The sequence below is a fragment of the Malaclemys terrapin genome, chromosome 3 (assembly GCF_027887155.1).
Source record: "Malaclemys terrapin pileata isolate rMalTer1 chromosome 3, rMalTer1.hap1, whole genome shotgun sequence".
NCBI lineage: Eukaryota > Metazoa > Chordata > Testudines > Emydidae > Malaclemys > Malaclemys terrapin.
The window spans coordinates 187,431,789-187,451,407 of NC_071507.1; the positions used below are offsets into that span (position 1 = coordinate 187,431,789).

General features: G+C 40.9%; 1 protein-coding gene across 3 annotated transcripts in view; it reads right to left on the reverse strand.

Moving 5' to 3' along the window:
* Positions 1-19,619, reverse strand: part of LDAH (lipid droplet associated hydrolase) — a 181,313-nt gene that overhangs the window by 136,764 nt on the left and 24,930 nt on the right. For 2 of the 3 annotated variants that reach the window (XM_054024435.1, XM_054024434.1), the window contains exon 3: positions 3,754-3,888. In XM_054024435.1, coding sequence (XP_053880410.1) covers positions 3,754-3,888 — 135 coding nt within the window. Of the gene's footprint in view, positions 1-3,753; positions 3,889-7,587; positions 7,673-19,619 lie in introns of those variants that run through there. The other variant, XM_054024436.1, reaches the window with a different exon arrangement.

The following is a 19,619-nucleotide window of genomic DNA, read 5'->3' on the forward strand; positions in this document are numbered from 1 at the left end:
AGACTATTAGGAAAACAAACACAGAACATGAAACTTACAAAAGGGAAGAGAAAGTTACTTACCTTATAGTAACTGGAGGGTCTTCAAGATGTGTGGCCCCATCTGTATTCCACTGGGAGTAGGCAGGCGCTCCACATGCCGGGAGCATGTGGATTTTGAAATTTTGAAAGCAGTGTCCATTGGGCCAAATATGTATCCTCACTCACCTCATGCCCCCGACCTAGGAGATACAGGAAGGGGCAGACCAACAGCCTCTTCAGTTCCTTCTCTGTCACGATCCAAAAGATGGTCCGAAGCAGAGGGGAAGGAGGATAGGTAGCGGAACACAGACAAGAACCACAAGGTTCTTTGATCTCAAAGAACCTTCAGTTACTATAAGGACTCTTCTTCTTCTTCTTCTTCTTCAAGTACTGATCCCTATGGGTGACTGACAAGCAGTACTCAAGTAGGAGGAGGGTGTGAGGACACAAGCAGCAGAACTGAATGAAGGACCACCATTCCAAAGGATACATCAGCGGAGGACTCTTATACCAAAGCATAAAGTCTTACTAACATGTAAGATATCAAGTAGATATCAAGTAGAACTTCTTGAAGCAATACCATAGATGTTGCTTGCACTCTTGTGGAATGGGGCCTTGCCCCATGAAGGGGAGAAAGATTAAGACAGCTGACAGCAGAGCAAAATACAGCCTTTCTGAGCTTATTTAAGAGAATACAGCCTGACCACAATCTCTTCCCACTAAGGCGACAAATACTCGGGTAGACTTTGTTCTCTACGTGTAAAAGGTCAATGCTCACTGAGCAACAAGGGGATGGAGCCTCCTTTCTTCTGAGGATGCATGAGGTTTTGAAAAGAACACATTTCTTACTGCTCTAAGGCTCAGATTTGAAAGACTCTTGAATCAAAGGTTTAATTACTAGCATAATCAGTTTATCCCTTCATCCTTCCCAAGTACAGACGCTCCCTGATTTATGCATGCGTTCTGTTCCAGAACACCTTGCATAAGTCAAATTTTGCATAAAGTTGGGAATGTATCTCCGACAATTACGCAAAAAAACCAGAACTTTTTCTGTAAGTGCGGATTTCCGTAAGTCGGGTTTGCGTAACCCAGGGAGCATCTGTATTGAAATTGGGTTTCCTGAAATTCTTTGTGTGGGTCTTTCAAATGAGAACTTAAAATTAGAGGGTCTGGGGCTTACTGGGGACGTGAAAGAGTCCACAGAAAAAAGATCTAAGCCCTAGTATTCTTGGGCAAACTCTCCTTTTCCTCCATTGCTGTGTAGTGTGTCAGTTATCCACCTGGTTTCCATCCTCCTGCAGCATTTATATAGGCTTAAATTCTGTTTCTAGCACTCCACTCTCCAGAAATTCAGGGCCCAATACATAGCAGCAGCAGAGAGCAGGATCCTTTCCCCCTGTGCCTATAGATTTGTGTTCCTCAGGGGTTTTATTATCCAGAATGCTGCAAGGTGTATGTTGGGGGCTGACGTAGGAGGCATGAGAGGTGGAGGCTCATAGAAAATGGGTCCATCACCTGTATCCACCAGCCAAACCCCTTTGTGAAGGGTAGAGAAGATTTAGATAACATATTGGTGACTACAGCCATTTTGACCCACAGTCTATGGAGAGCCTTCCATTCCCCTTGGCGAAACAAGGCATCCTGCTACTTGAGCTTTACACAGAAAGTCAGGATTTGCCCCATAATTTGTAACGGGCTTTTAGACCCCTTTGGAAAAGAGCAAACTTAATATAAAATATTGTTTTCTGCAAACTGAATGAACACAATGAAGAAATAGCAGGGCTGTTTAAACCAAACACAGTATCAACTGGAAAAAAGTCACCCATACCCTAGTGTTGAGAGAGGAATGTGCTTGCAGATGTGTGTTATACAGCAGTGAAGACACTTTTTTTTTTTGCATCCTGACAAATGAATAGGAAACTTTCTTTCTTCTGAGGTTTTCTACCTCCCTCAGTTTTCAACTGTGTATTGTGTAACATGAGTGTATTGTGTAATATGAGTATTTTATATTTTTGCACTGTAGGTGTGATCTGACTGCATTTTCCTTGTGCTGACTCTTAAAGGCACTTTGGTGGGTTATTCACACTGCAGCACACCTCATAGATACATTTCGCAAATGATTTTTTTTTAGAGATTCATTCTGGCTTCCTCTTTTCTTAATCCATCATTTGAGGCTTTAGTTTGCAGTTTTCAAGTAAAACACTTGCAATTAATTCATGATTTAGTTCACTGCATATGTTGCAATAAACAAATGCAGGAAAGGGGATCAGCTTCTAATAACTCAAAATTTACTTTTTTATTATTTCCTCTTCTCCTCCTTTCTCCCAGCACTGACCAACATCTGTTTCCCCAATTGCACTCAATTTATGATTATGATAATAAGATTAACTCGAGGACTTCTAGCTGCTTAGCATTTTCCCTCGGGTTAATAAGAAATTAACTGATTTTTTGTTGTTACATGCTTAACGTGTTATTACAGAGTGTAGCTTGCTGCCCTACTCAAGAAATCAGTTTAGTAATACAAAATTTTTAAAAATTATTAACATTTTTGGATTTCCTAGAAGACTAATTTGAAAAAGCTGCCTGAAGAATATTTTTAAATAAATTCTAAATTCACACTGACAGGATTTAAACTTCCTGTTCCTAATAAAATAAACAAGAAGTTACACTAAAACAATGCATCGTTTCATTAATTTTTTTTCTGTAGCTATCCGTCAACAGTTATCTATACTTTTATTAACTCCATGGTGCTGCAGGCTTACCAGCAAGTGTAGATCCTAACATATATTATGGTATAGCTAGTAGTTGGAAGTATGGGGAATTCTCATTCCACTGCCAAAGTGCTAATGTTTATCTTAGAGTTTGACATTTGACCAGAATGATTAGTAGCAATTTGACAAAAATACCGTTAGGTTTCAGATTTCACTTTCAACGTTGAAATTACAGAAGCAAATACTAAGGCTCAAAAGCTCAGGTGCAAATGCTAGGGTAAGGAAAGTGACCTTAAACATTTCTGCTGTTAAGCCCCTGATCCTGAAAACTGCTTTGTGCAGGTGTAAATGCAAAGAGCAAATGCTCAGGTTTGTCTAAGACTTAAGAAAGTAATTTAAGACCAGAGAAGTACCATTTAGTGGTCAGGGTGTAGGCCTGGGAGCCAGGAACCCTTGTCCTAGGTTTTGGATATGGCAATACTACTTCCATGGCCTTGGGCTGTGTCACTGTGCTCCTTCTCCCTGGTCCCTCCCTCCATCTATAAGACAGAGGTCTTGTCTACACACTGAAGTTGCACTAATCGATTTAAAAACAGTTTTAAGATAAATCTAGTGACATTGGAGCAAATCAACGTATAGACATTTTAATTTTGGTTTCTGACCAAAATATTTCCAATTACCTTAAATCCATCCCTAATTGATTTATGCTAAACCAAAATAAATCTGCTTTAAACTGAACTAAGAGTGTCCACATTCCTTGCGACAACAGAACTAAAATCAGTTAAAATCAGTTTCAGTGAACCCACAGCAACTCTCTCATGTAGAGGTGCCTACAGACAATAATAAGAACATTCACAGTACTTTCTCCCTCACAAGGCTGTTCTGAGGGAATGTCTGCAGGGCATTCCAAAGATGAATAGTGCCATGGAAGTGTTAAGTGATATTATTAATAAACATAGGTTTTGCAGGACAAATCATTGCTATGGTAAAATCTGTGTATGTTACAAATTACAGTACAGTACCTTCTGTCATTCCCATGCCATTAGGGGGCTTGCAGTGCCCAGCATGGCTCACAACCCAAACTGGATACCGCCGGTTTAGTCCATGGTATAATGCCCGTATGAAGGTCCTGTAATAGCCTGCCAGTCCTGGGTTACCTGACAAGAGAAACACACAAGTGTGTTCATGTTGATCTTACAACAACTGACAAACGACAACGCAGTTCTGTATAAAACAAACATTTGTTGCGTCTTCTTATGTTCTTATGTCTCGTACCTCTGATATTTCTGTACACCTTATTTCACTACAGTACCAAACTGCTTCAATTCTACAGACCATGGATACTGTATATTTTGACAAGCTGAGACAGTAACCACAGTGAAAAGTGCATTGCTACCCACACTGAAAGCAATAACTCTTTTTCCATTGAAGGTCAAGCTGCTTTCCCTGTCCATCCTCTTGATTTCTGTTAACTGTGTCTGAAAACTCATAAATTATACCTACCTTATATAGTAACAAATATCAAATGACAATATAAAGTTAGCTCTGGGGAAACCCACTGATGAGTGCAGAACAAAAATATCACAATGATTTCTCCATATCACACTGATGTAGATACTAGATGTTCTGCTACTCCATTCTCTGAAACGTCATAACAGTCCTTTATCTCTTTAAAAGCGGATTTGTGTCACATTGGGAATGTGAAGGTATTTCTTGGTCCAGTAAAAAAATGAGACATTTTTCGATCATGTCCACACTGGCAGCTAATTAGATTATAAACTAGAAGCAGCTTTCAAGTATATTTCAAGATGAAGCACCAGAATATATATTTTTTAATTATCACCAATACTTATTTAAAAATACAGGCTGGCATTTTCAAATACTCCACGGGACTAACTCCCATTGAAACTGAATGTGATTTAGATGCCTAACACCCTGAGGGGCCTTCGAAAAATCCATTCACAATATTTATTGTTTTTAGGGACATATCGTGAAACCCATACTCAACATTCACTAATTCCATTTCTCAGGCTAAACTTCCAGACTTTGGCGACTGAGAAATTCAGAATACAGCCCATTAAAAATGTGCAGAGTGCGCCATGACATTAAGGGTATATCAGCAAGTCTTCCTTCAGTAGCACTTAAAGTGTGGGTGCTATCAGCCGAACACCACTTAGAGCTTCTCTGCACACAAAAATTGTACAGTAGTAACTATACCAGTACAGTTATACCAGTACAGCCCTATTTGCGAAGATGCAGTTATGCTAGTATAAAGGCGCCAGAAGGGAAATAATCCTGGTATAAGGCTCCTTTATATCAGCATAACTGTGTGCACACTAAGGGTTGTGCCAGTACACTTATTCTGATAAAAATACCCATACCCCTAAGCAAAATAGTTATACAAGTACAAAAATTGTGTGTAGATCAGATCTAAGTTTATTCCACCTCCTTTTCTTTCTGTGCTGCATATTTTCATTTATTTTAAATCTCTCACTTTAGCCCTTTTATTCTTCAGGTATTATACAGTAAATACAGTGCCCTGCAAAGAGGTGTTCCCTAGAAAACATGTTGAATGTGCACTTTCTTCTTCACTTATCTCTAGCTAATTGCTTGTGTTAGGTCTGACTGTTTGAGGTTTAATAGAAGTACTATTCTAAAAATAAATGTATCGTTACTAAACTGTACAGATCTAAACAGACTTCACTCAACACCATTTTATGTATTCAAGCCCATGATGTTCATTAGCAAAATTACAATGCGAACAGATAAAAATATTGTGTGTATAATCAAAGAAGCACTACAAGGTTTATATTAGCACCTGGAAAAAATAATTAGGAAAAGTTAAAAATGTGTCCATTTCTAAATGTCTAGATTCTATACAACTGAGCTACATCATACGTGTCAAGTAAAACAACAACCAAAAAGGATTTTTGATTAAACAATTATTTATGAGAAAATAAAAACAGATGCAAAAATATATACCACAGAAATGCTTTATTAAACAGCACTCCTTAAAAATGCTTCATGTAGAGAGGTAGAAAGATATTGAAAAGGACTCTAGGCACCACTTGACAAACATCTTGAACTCACGTTACAAAAAAGGAAGCCTGTCTTTCAGCAAGAAAGAAGATGAAAGTAGCTACCCAGAGATATAGTGTATCTGGTCACTGAGAAATGTTCCTGCATTATACTTCAACTCTGAAATACAATGCATTAAGGTGTTTTATGGTCAAGGAATCCAGTTAACCTCAAAGCAGATATTTTCCTCTCTGAATGCTTCCAATATCCATTTTCAACCAGTTTCTATTTTATTAACTCAAAAACAACTAAAGAGAAAAAAACAATCTTACAATGTCCAGAGCTTTTACACATTCTCTCCCATCATCAACTAGGGCAGCTAGTATGAAAGTATTCTCATGCTTCAGTCACCCGCTGAAGAATAGTGAAAGTCTGAAGTGTTTATAGAGTACTTGTCAGGCTTTGTGTTAAATCCTCTATATAGCTCAGGGCACCTGTGACTAATGCCTTTCTGAGACAAAGGAGATTTTTATCCTCTGATAAATGGAGCTGCTACCTGAAGTTTATTTCAGACAGGGAAGAGAGATAAGACCCATAAAAAGCAGGCAAGTGCACCCCACCCCGAACCCTCATTATAAGTACCTGCTCAGGATAAAAGAAATACTGTGCAGTCAATTGTTAAAATAGCTACTGATACTTAAAAATGTCTTGAAAGGGTAGAAATGAGAACCATTGCCACAAAGTGAGCTTCTTAATAAGAGAAATCAATAGCATGTCAAGGTTTTAACCAACAAAAAGTGAACTGAGAATAGTTAGTAGCTAGTAGTTAGTAGTAGAGAAATTCCATAGCGAATTGAAGAATAGTTATAAGCAAATTGCTTATTGAGCTTTCAGTTCCAATGGAGTTACTCCAGAGTTGCAGCAGTGTAACCGACAGCAGAGCATAGCACCTCACCCACAATCGAAAAGGCACAATGCCAACGCCTTAGAAGTGGTGCAAAATGGAACTCTCTCAGGGTATGTCTACAATGCAGCTGGGTAGACGGACACACACAGGGTATGTCTACAATCCGAGCACGGGTAGACGGACACACACTAGGTCTACTCAAGCTAGTATGCTTGAGTATAGCAGTATAACTGGGGTAGCATAGGCAGTAACTTGGGCTAGCTGCTCAAGTACATAACGAGGGGGTCCAGGTGGGCTTGTGCTCAGGTGGCTAGCCTGGGCTGCCACCTATGATACACCAGCTACACTGTTATATTTAGCATGCTAGCTCAAGCAGAGCTAACACGTGTCTGTCTACCCGCACTGGGAAGCACACTCCCAGCTGCACTGTAGACAAATTTAAGCATCCAGTTAAGGGTAACATTTGCATTCCCCAAGCCAGTGGAGTTTACTACCTATTGTATTTCAAACTTCTACACCCCAGTATAATGTTCAGCAGCTTTACCTGGTCAGTCTGAAAGACACAAAAGGCGTCTGTCAGTAAAGGAGGGTTTTTTGGGGACTGGGTTGTTGTTTTTAGTGCAAAAGGAATCTAAGCAAAGCATTTCCATGCATCACAATTACAAGGTAACAAATGTTTCCTAGGCAGGAGTATCCTTGCGCGGGCCACTTAGGGATCTGTGGCAAAAATCTGTCTGGGGATTGGTCCTGCTTTGAGCAGGGGGTTGGACTAGATGACCTCCTGAGGTTCCTTCCAACCCACATATTCTATATCAATGAAAGACACTGAGTTTTAGTCTGTGCATTGGTTTGTGACCAAAATATGTAGTTTTAGGAGCTCTTCTGTTGCAACCAAAATATTATCTAATTAAACAATTTAAATTTTATTTACCTTGTGGGATGAACTGCCAAGTTTATCACAATGATAAATGCTCCTGGAGCAATGTACTACTGCTCATTTGTCCATTCTACAGATTTCCCAATAGCATCAAAACAAAAACCATGCAGCATATCTCGATTTCTTTATCCCAGCAAGTAGCTGTTGAAAAATGGAAACCCTGAGTGAATGCAATATGCTGTATCAGCTTTCACCATTTGCAGGGTACTCAAGTTTATTTGAGCAACACATCATTTCTCAACCACCTCAGGGCAACTAAATCATTCATGTACGGTAGCAGTTTCAAGTTCCAAAGATTAATCAATAGGAAGAAGTACATATTAAGCAGATGTCCCCAACTGCGCTTTCTTTGTTATGGTTTTCATATTTTCAAAAATATCAAATCAATTATTGATAAGGAGTGAACACAACAGAAACAAATATTTTGATTTTGTTTTCTTGGATTAGATTACAAGTTTGATTGATAAAGGTACCACTGTTCACGGGAATACTTAGACTTCCGAAAGGTGTTTGACTGTGTACAGCATGGCATTTTGATTAATAAACAGAACGATATAAAATTGACACTAAATGAATAAAGAGCTGGCTAACTGATAGATCTCAGAATGTAATTGCAAATGGGGAATCATCATCTAATGGGTGTTTCTAGTGGGGTCCTTCAGGGATCAGTTCTTCGTCCCGCGCTATTGAACATTTTTATTAATGACCTGGAAGAAAACAAAACCATTGATAAAGTTTGCAGATGGCATAAAAACTGGGGGAGTGGTAATAAACTCTCAGTTTCATAGGATTTATGGCCAGAAGGAACTATCAGATCATCTAGTCTGACCTTCTGTATAAAACGGGCCAGAGAATTCCACCCATTTACCCCTGCATTTAGCTCAATAAACTTTTGCATGGCTAAAGCGAATCATCCAAACACACATTCAGTCTTGATTTAAAGATCTCAAGAGATGGAGAATCCATCACCTCCCTTGGTAATTTGTTCCAATTGTTAATCACTCACGTTGTTAGAAAGGTGTCCTTTATTTTTAATTTAAATTTGTCTGGCTTTAACTTTCAGACATGAGTTCTTGTTATGCCATTCTCCGGTAGATTAAAGAGCCCTCTCCCCATGAAGGTACTTAGCTATGAGGTATGACAATTTACACCAGCTGGAGTTCTGCCCCAGTGTTTCATTGATAAACAATAGCAATGCTGCCACACAACTTGACATTTCCTCTGGAAAGCTACCTAGAGGGAAACTGTAGGTTTGTTTAAACACACACACGCACACACGCACTTTCAAAAGAACCAAGCTATCTATATAGTAAGGAAGTATGGAATTGGATATAGTATCACCATCCAAGTTAATTAAGTGGCTGAAGTTTTGTGCTCAAAATATAAGTAAATAATAATGTTCATTTTAAAATCACCATAACCCCTGCACACAGTGCAGCAAAGACAGGTAGCTTTTGGGTCTATAAGACTCAAGCATTTTGAATTTTTCTGCAATTTTCTTTTTTTTTTTTTTTTTTTTTTAAATAATATGTAGCCTGAACCTTAGTCGGGAAAACAGGGGTAGCACATAGCCCTGCATACTTTGAAATAATCCCCAGATTTACTGCAGAACTCAAAACATCCTCAAAACAATAGTACCAATAAAATATAAAAGTGAATTGTTTAGGTTTGTAAAAAAATTAGTGTACCATTAAATTTAGCAGTAGGCACATGACACAAAAACAACACAGAGAGGGCTTGTTTTTGAAACAGGAATAGATTAAAGCGCACTGTGAAATTTTTAGTGCCTGGCAGCAGAGTCCACATACACATTTAGTGTGTGACATGCTAGCGAGGGGTAGATGTACACCCATTTGCCAAGACCCAGGCATTCGTATAGACAAGCCCACATACTGCACAATCCAGTTCCTGACAAAAAAGGGGTAACTCAGGAACACATCTGGCTTCACAGCCATGTTTCCCAACCTAGGGAAACCTGATTACTCCAGGGGGAGCACAGAGTAAAAAACAGAACAAAACAACTCAAACAGTTTTGGAAGGGGTATAAATACCTCTGCATCAAGGCATAAGCCACCCTCTAATTTATTGAAGTTTAGGAAAGAAAATTTTCACCACATGTACATTTATTCTTCGGTTCCCAAGCAAAACAGAACATGACACAAATATACAGCAGGAGGCGACTTATACACAGCCCTCTCTCTCCTCCAGCAGCTCATCCTCTGAGCTCCCCATAACTTCCTGTTCCTCCCAAATTTATTTTTATATATATATATCCACCCAGCTACTGAGCCAAATGTCTCATTAGCCCAGCAATTACCACCCAGGTGTCAGTCATCCCTCCCAACAGAAACCGGTCCCAACAGAAACTTGCTCCCAGCTGAACCTGCACCTTTCTTTGTGCTGCAGCATACTCAGTGCTGAGGGTGCTACCCTAGCACCCTGCCGCAGCAGGTTATTCCATCACTGCCAGCTATAAGGTTTCTTGCCCCTTCTTCTTAAGCAGCTGGTATTTGCCACTGTTGGAGACAGGAAACTGAGGTAGCTAGACCACTGGTCCAATTTAGTTTGGAGATTCCTATACACACACAAGGTCTAAATCTGACCCACAGGGTGTAAGGGAGTGTGAAGAGAGCATAGAGAATGAGAGAAGCTCTCTGAATAAATGAAGGGAGAAATACAGGCAGCAGTGGATTTACAAAGAGCTTTAGAACTGCTAGATATAATCAACAATTGCCACAGATTTAATTTTAGAAACATTCCAGTTTCAGAACTCAGAACTTTTGCAACAAGATTCACGTGATCATTTGTTTCGACAAAATCAAAATGCTGAATGGTGTTTTGAAATGAGCAACTATAAATGAAAGTTTAACTCCGAGGTGCACAGCAGGACCCCACAGATTTCATTTCTGTCGCATGGATTCCAGTTGCCCCCTTCCAGGGCTGCCATGGCTCCCAATTCTGACTTGAGGAATCACGAAGACAAGTTTCTTGCTCACAGAAACTTAATCTGTCCTTGGCTGCAGTCCAGCAACCAAGGAAGTCAGAGATGTAACTCACCTATGTTCATGCATGGAAAACAGCCCCCATAGATGTCAGACAGATTTAAATGGAGCATATACAGAATACAATGATGTTCTCACACATGGGAAAGGCTTAAGGAGGCTGTCACACACACACACCTCAAACAAATGGATCAGGCCTTAAAGGGAAACATAGGTTTCCATGACATGCTGGGCAAAGGATTTGCAAATAAGATATATCGAATGTATATTATATTTATACAAATGATCATCATAATTAGCTCTTGTCAATAAACTTTCATTTCTTACCTGTGTGCACATACAAGGGCATGATGATCTCTCTCCTTTATTCTTTCCCTTAAACATAGCCGAAGTGCAGGCAACTGCAAGCATCTTAAGCAGAAACACATACAAGCGGGCTTCATTTTGACCCATCATAACTATGGCACTACGAACTCGGTTGAAGAGCACCTTATAGTTTTTGCCTCCATTATGTAAACAGGGGACCTAATCTGCATTTTGCACTTACAGTCACTTGTCCACATTTACAGACTAGTAGAAAACTCAAAAGGATTCTGTCAAGGACCTCCTGTAAATACAGCTTATTATGTCCCTGAGATTCCCAAAGTCGCCCCTTCTTCCCCTCCTGAACTCTAAACATATTGAATTTTTGCCCAGATAGCTATAAGAATCAGGCTATTTTGTGTGTGAAGAGGCATGTGGAACCCACATGGCAAAGTAATCAAAGAACTGTGGGCAGTCTTAGGGTTGCCAACTTTCTATTTGCACAAACCCGAACACCCATGCCCCGCCCCTCCTCCGGGACCCCTCCCATGCCCGCAACTTCTCTGAGGCCCCGCCCCCACTCAGTTCATCCCTCCCCCCTCTCTCGCTCACTCTCCCCACCCTCACTCACTCGCTCATTTTCACCAGGCTGGCTCAGAGGGCTGGAGTGAGGGCTTTGGCTGGCGGTGCAGGCTCCGGGGTGTGGCCAGAAATGAGGAGTTCAGAGTGCAAGAGGCAGCTCTAGGCTGAGGCAGTGGGTTGGGATGCGAGAGGGGGTGAGGGCTCCAGCTGGGGGTGCCAGCTCTGGGGTGAGTCTGGGGATAAGGGGTTTGGGGTGCAGGAGGGTGCTCCGGGCTGGGACTGAGGGATTCAGAGGGAGGGAGGGGAATCAGGACTGGGGCGCGGGGGAGAATGAGGGCTCTGGCTAGGGGTGCAGGCTCTGGGGTAAGGCTGGGGATGGGAAGTTTGGGGTGTAGGAAGGTCCTCCGGGCTGGGATTGAGGGATTCAGAGGGCAGGAGGGGGATCAGGACTGGAGCAGGGGGTTGGGACCCGGGAGGGGGTCAGGGGTGCAGGCTCCCACCAGCGCTTACCTCAAGCAGCTCTGAGAAGCAGTGCCATGTCCCCCCTCCAGATCCTACCCAGAGGTGCAACCAGGTGGCTCTGCGTGCTGCCCTGTCCGCAGGTGCCACCCCCCACAGCTCCCATTGGCCACAGCTCCCGGCCAATGGGAGCTGCAGGGGTGGCACTTGGGGTGCGGGCAGTGTGAGGAGCCTCCTGGCTGCCCCTACGCGTAGGAGCCGGAGGAGAGAACATGCCGGCAGCTTCCCGGCAGCTGCGCGGCGCGGAGGCTAGCAGGGAGACTGCCAGCCCCGCTGTGCAGTGCTATCAACCAGACAGTCAACATCCTGGTCAGCGGTGCTGACCGGAGCCGCCGTGATCCCTTTTCAAGTGGGTGGGCCAGTCAAAAACTGGACACCTGGTCACGCTAGGCAGCCTACATATTTAAATTCCATCTGTAGGATGAATCAGGTCTGTACCATTCTGTGAGAGATCTCACTGCCAGCCTAACTAACATGCCTGAATCTAACCAGCTAACCAATTGTGCCTGTGAATCAATTCCATAGACTGAGGGCTAGAAATCACAACAGGACAGCGCATCCTGATTTTCCATGTATGAGTAAGAGCATATGCCAGTGTAGGCTACAGATAATTAAAATTTGAAATCCCAGATGTGCCTTTCCAAAACCTTTGGACATAGACATTAGTAAGCAGTACTGAAGAGGTGCATTACATTTATCAAGTGCAATGTCATATTTCAATAATTACCTTCAACTCACCCAGATTTTAAATGTACATAAACATGGCAAGTCATGGTATGTAAATTTATTAATAAATTGATTCCTTATGAAACTTTTGCAATATTCCAAATTCATATTTATTAGAGGCAGAAAAAAGTTAAGAGGAAGCGATCAGACTGACAAAAGGACAGCATAAAAGTTTAGCAGGATGCAGTAGTCTCTTAAGGTGGCCCCCACAACTTCCCAGGGGTTAAGCTTTAACAACTTTTTTTCCTCTTCCCTGCAGAACAAATAAACAATTTAGACCATTTAATTATGTTTCTTGGTATAGCAAAAGGTTTGTTAAGCAAGACTGCAGAAATGATGATGTCAAAAAGGACCACTGAATGACTTAATATGTAAACACTCAAAAATCAGATGGTGACACTAAACAGTACTATGTATCTTAAATAAAAAGATATAGGACCAGATCCTCATGAGGTGTAAATGCAACATTCAATATGGAGCTACACTGATTTATACCAGCTGAAGACCTGGCCCAGGACGAATGCTCATTTATGGACACAAGAATAAAGGGGAAAATAGGTTTAATAAATCCTAGTATAAAGTTTTTTCCCCCTGGAAATTAATGAACTTGTAATTTTCCTATTTGAAATCTAAAACAATGTCAAATTCAAGTCTTGTTTTCAAATAAGCCAGGCACCCTGCTGAATGACCACGGTATTTTTAATATTAGTTTCTGTAGTACTTTTTGAGTCAGATAATATACAAAGAGAATGAAAGAGGAAAAGAAAACACATAACCCAAAAACCCAACAAAACAACCCAGATATTTGATATAGATATATATAGAGATATATATATAAAATAAACATTAGTCAACCTGTATTGAGGTCTGTTTAAGGTAATCCAATTACTTCTCTATTTTATTCTCTGAAGGACAATGACCTTATGAAATTAATTTGTTTATACAGGAGAACCTCAGTTACAAACACTTGGGGAATGGAGGTTATTCGTAACTCTGAAATGTTCGTAATTCTGAACAAAACATTATGCTTGCTCTTTCAAAAGTTTACAACTGAACATTCACTTAATACAGCTTTGAAACTTTACTATGCCGAAGAAAAATGCTGCTTTCCCTTCATTTTTAAGTAGTTTATATTTAACTATTTAACTCAGTGCTACTTGGTTTTTGGTTTTTTGGCGGATCTCTGCTGCTGCCTGATTGCACTTCTGGTTCCAAATGATGTGTGTGGTTGACTGGTCAGTTCGTAACTCTGGTGTTCGTTAAGCTCAGGTTCTACTGTAGCATTCTGGAAAAATATTCCAAATGACTAATTGTGAATGCCCTTTAAACATTTCAAAATAATCTTTTCTAGGTTTACTAGTCACTGACCAAAAAGCACAGTAACTGACTTCAAAGCTAGGACTCAGTTTGATTTATCTGTTTGTTTTTCAAAATAATATTATCACACAAAAGATAAAATTAGGAGGCCAGTAAATGTGATGTAGGGTGTTACTTAGGATGTGGCTAGATCCTACTCCTTTCAAACAGCCTGATCCAAAATCCACTGAGGCCAATGGGAGTCTTCCCAAATTTGGTTGGATCCTAAGCCAATGGGAGCGTTGCCACTGGCTTTAATGAAGCTGAATCAGATCTAAGGGGAATCAATCTTCTTGGGAATGAAAGGTATGAAATGAAGAAAAGAGACTCACGAATGGCACAAAAATTAATATTGGGCAAAATCTGGTTATATGGTATATTAATAATTTTTAATGAAGTATATGGAGCAAGTTGGAAAAAAAATAACCCAATGAAACAAAACTGGTAGCAGCCAATACAAGGAAAGAGGGCAAGATAAATCCAAATGGAGTTGGACAGACTACAAATGGGCAGACAAACTCTTATGCAATTCAATGGAGAGAAATATAAGGCAATGAAGTTATGGCTAAAAAACATTAAAAAACAATGTACTCACAATATTATTTGACTACAATACATTGCATAGCAAATGGTTCTATGATTTTATCCACCACTGGTGTGGAATTCATGCTTACGTGGAGGAGGGGGAGCAAGCAATTAATTTTTTTGCATCTTTGAATTTAAAGTTTTCAAATGTAAACTGAAGGTCTCCCAACCTTGTCCCAGGGGCCTGAATGACAAAAACTGGAAAGTGTGTGTGTTTTTGATAGTTTAAGTATAAACCAGTTTATAGACATAAAGTAAGCACATGCATACAAGGACTAACATTAATAATGGAAGATTAGAAAAAGCTATGTCTGCATTCCTTAAAAAAAGAGAAGATTCCTTTGGGATATTCAAAACTTTCAAGAGACCACGGTACTTTTACAGAGATGTTAAAAGGCAGTTGGGTATCCTCTCTCACTCCTGAGTCCTAAAGAAAAGATAATACCTTAGGTTTTGCTCCCTAAAGTCTAATAACGGACTCACACCTGTATTCCTTACTGACTCTCAACTAAGCCAAAACTCCCACTGACATCAGTGTTCAGGCAAAGGACTGGGGGAAAGATGGTTCCTATTAGTGGCTCTGCCACAGACTTCCAGAGTGATCTTTTTCATCTCCATCAACATCTCTGTACCTCGGTTTCTCCATCTGTAAAATGGAGGTGATAATACTGCTCTACCATGCAAGAGTGTTGCAAAGCTAAACTCATAAGTGCTTGTGAAGTCCTTTGACCTGAGGAAGCCTGGGTACTAGAAATGGGTACTAAAACTTAAAACTGAGAGATGGAAAGACAAGATGAAAATGCAAGTTATTGTTTGTTTATTATGAAAGTTTTTACTTCTTTAGGAATGACTAAGGAGTGCTGTCCATTATATATACTAGCATACTCATTGGAAAGCACTGCAACACACAGGTACAGGAGAAGAAAAGAACAGATTGGCAGCTTTGACTTTGAATTTTTGGCTTGGTCAGTTTTTCACAATTTGAACATTTTTAAAAAAAATAATGGGTCAGATTTATCCCAAGCATAACTCCATGACTCCTACAGGCTTATACCAGGGGATGAATGAGGCCTGGCCTATGCGTTAATTAGATTCAGAGAGTGGAAGACATGTTTACTTTCTGTGACTTAAAGAGATCAGCAGGTCAAAGTATTAAATGTCACTTCAGATCTGTATCAGCTCAGGCACTTCCAGCGGCAGTTACCAGGAAGGAAGAACTACATTATATACTGATACTGGAGTTACTAACATTTTAAACTTCTTACGCAAGATGTTGACTCCACCAAAATTGAATTCCCTCCACAGCCAGATCTAACAGCAGGTAGTTTCCTCTTTTCTTCTGCTTCATGGGCCAACTGATGAGAAACATTCCATTGTTTAAAAACATCTCCCTGGCTAAGGATGGCTTGAAAATTCTCAAAGTTTTACATTATAATAAAGGGGCTTTTCCCTCTCCTGTGTTGCCCAGCCAATCCTGCAGCAGCTATCCTTCCAAAAGATTCCACAATTAAGGACCCACTCCATTGGCAGAGGCCAACTAAACTGCAGAGAGAGAAAATGCATTAAGTTTTCAATGCAAAATGTCGATCCCTTTGATTTGGTAGAGGGAGAACCTGGCAAAGCATAGATGTCACTCATCCTTCCAGTCACTGCCCTGCCCTCTCAAACTTGACAAAGCCCAATCTCTGCAGGGCCCCATCAGAAGGATTTCTGCAGCACTGGGGAAGGAAACAAAAGTAGCATCCCAAACTCAGATTTGACATAGGCCTCTTTCTGCCCCAGGAAGAAGGAAGCATGGAATATGCATCACCTATTTTTAATGAAAGTTTTTTTTCTTGTCTTGAAACGCAGTGGAAGCAGGTATGATGACTCAGCTGAAAAAACCACAGCAACAGTCAGATTACATAGTATTACTCAAATATTTAGCGCTCTTAGGAGCTGATCCAAAAGCCAATGAACTCAATGGGAGTCTTTCCACTGAAGCCCATACAGTGCTTGTCATGTGTAGCTCTCAAAGCACTTGATATAAAGGATAAGTGTAATTATTCCCATTTTACTCATGAGGCCAGACATAAAGTGACTTGCCAAAGGCCTCATAACAAGTCATGGCATTAGTAGGAACATAACCCAGGTCTCTCAATCCATTACCTGTCCACCACACCACAAAGCTTATTAAAGTTCAGCAAAGTGAATATTGTGTCATTATAATTATGCAAGTTAAGTTTACCAGCGGTTGTATCGTGGAAGTGCTGATCAAAGAAAGCACATTGTTTTGATTAAAAATAAATATAAATTGGCACAGAAAATAGGTACAAGATCATGAACTGACCCCTAATGACTGAGAAAAGTCTAGAAATTCATAGAACCCAAGGCCAGAAGGGACTATTGTTATAATCTAGTCTGATCTTCTGTATAACACAGATGAGAGAACTTCCTCAAAATAATTTCTAGCGCCAATCCTTTAGAAAAACATCCAATCTTAATTTTAAAATTGTCACTGATTGGGAATCCACCATGACCTTCGGTAAATTGTTCCAATGGTTAGTTACTTTCACTGTTAAAAATTTACACCTTATTTCCAGTCTGAACTTGTCTAGCGTCAACTTCCAGCCCTTGGATCATGTTATAGCTTTTCTTTGCTAGATTGAAAAACCCATTATTATATATTAGTTCCCAACGTAGGTACTTGGGGGCTGTGATCAGGACTCCCCTTAACCATCTCTTTGTTAAGTTACATAGATTCAGCTCCCCTCTGAACTCTCTCCACGTTATCAACATCCTTCTTGAATTGTGGACACCAGAACTGGACACAGTACACCTCCAGCCCGATATAACGCGACCCGATATAACACGAATTCAGATATAACGCGGTAAAGCAGTGCTCCGGGGGGGCAGGGCTGCGCACTCCAGCGGATCAAAGCAAGTTCGATATAACGTGGTTTCACGTTTAACGCGGTAAGATTTTTTGGCTCCCGAGGACAGCGTTGTATCGAGGTGGAGGTGTATTCCTGCAGCAATTGCACCAGTGCCAAATACAGAGGTAAAATAACCTCTCTAATTCTACTCGAGATTCCTCTGTTTATGCATCCTACGATTGCATTAGCTCTTTTGGCCACAGCATCAATCTGGGAGCTCATGTTCAGCTGATTAACCTCCATGACCCCCAAATCTTTTTCGGAGTCACTGCTTCCCAGGATAGAGTCCCCCATTCTGTAAGTATGGCCTACATTCTTTTTTCCTAGAGGTATAAATTTAACATTTAGCCATATTAAAATGCATATTATTTGCTTGAGTCCGGCTTACCAAGTGATCCAGATCGCTCTGAATTAGTGACCTGTACTCTTCATTATTTATCACCTCCCAAACGTTTGTGTCATCTGCAAACTTTATCAGTAATGATTTTATGTTTTCTTTTAGGAAAGTAATAAAAATGTTAAATAGCACAGGACCAAGAACCACTGTGAGACCCCACTAGAAACACAATTACATTTTGAGAGCTGTCAGTTAGCCAGCTTTAATATGCGCCATGTTAATGGTGTATTTTTATAAATGATGAAGCGTTGCTGCATGGGGGCAGAAGGAAGAATTATCCTGGCTTTTTGTTGTTGTCTGTTTCCCTTCATTTATAAGTTTGCAAAATTCAATCATTTGCAATACATCTCAGTTAGCATGGGAATCAGCAAGATGCTACCTGTACTGTGACATAGCAGCAGAGAATTGTGTTCTTAATAACTTAACTATCTATTTCCCTCAACTGTAATTGTGGAAGGCTGGAGGGAGGGGGCGGAAGTTATTTTGCTCTCCAGGGGGTATTTGACAAGCATGAATACTCTGGTCATTAACTTGAAGCACTGAACTGTGCTGAGCCATCCGTTCCCTTTGGTTGTTTCATTTAAGTACAAATATCAAAAATTGCCAGAGAACAGTAGGGGTTCTTTTCCCGTTGTCAATCAGTCCCTTCCTCTTGCTCCTCCGCAGTACTAGTAATGTCACGTTATGTTTAAAGTACACAAGAAGAGCCACATTCTGATATCAGCAAAAGCACTAGAGCCAATGGACTAAATTTACCCCAACTTTCTTAAGGTCCACAAACATCAGGAAGCTTGCTAAGGGGCAATTGGAGCTGCATAATATGGTCTCAACCTCTCTGGTGCCCCACAGTGTGTCATGTACTAGGTTCAGCATCCACTAGCAAAACTGCCCTGGAGCTCTGGGTGGAAACCAAGCCAAAGCTGACCTTCTCTGGCAGAAGCCATGAGGGATGGTGGAACTGGAGCAATCACTGCCCTCTGGTGGGATGCTGGAGTGCTATAGTGTCATCTCTCCCCCCCATCCCCCATCCCTTCTAGATGTCTGATAGTATATCTTTGCACCACAGGCTCCAAGGCAAATACTGTAGGTGCTCCAAGCGCTAGGATCTCTAGGATCTAGCGTCAGCTTGGCCCCACTATGCCAACTATTTCCAAATGCCACACTCCTCCCAGGGGCACCAGACCCTTTGTGACCCACTCCTCCCCACATGGCAAGGAACCTCCCTGCTTCTGGAGAGTCATCATCCATCCCCGCACAGCAGAAGAGATTAATTCTTGACAGATTTATCACACTGCCCTCAGCTGATCTATGACTGCTCAGCAGATTAATCACTGCAGAAATACTAACTGCCCTGAACTCTACTCTCTGGGTACGCAGTAACCACCAAAAAAGTACCAGAAGGAAAGAACAGAAGAACAGCCATATTAGGTCAGACCAAAGGTCCATCTAGCCCAGTATCCTGTCTTCCAACAGTGGCCAATGCCACGTGAATCAGAGGGATATTAAAAGAACTGAGGTTTAAGACCTGAGTCAGCCATGTTTAATGATGGGATATCTATGTGGCGGTCTCAGCAGTATAGCCAGTGAGGAAGGATGAATCAGCAGTTAGGGTGCTAATCTGGGAGACCTGGGTTAAATTCC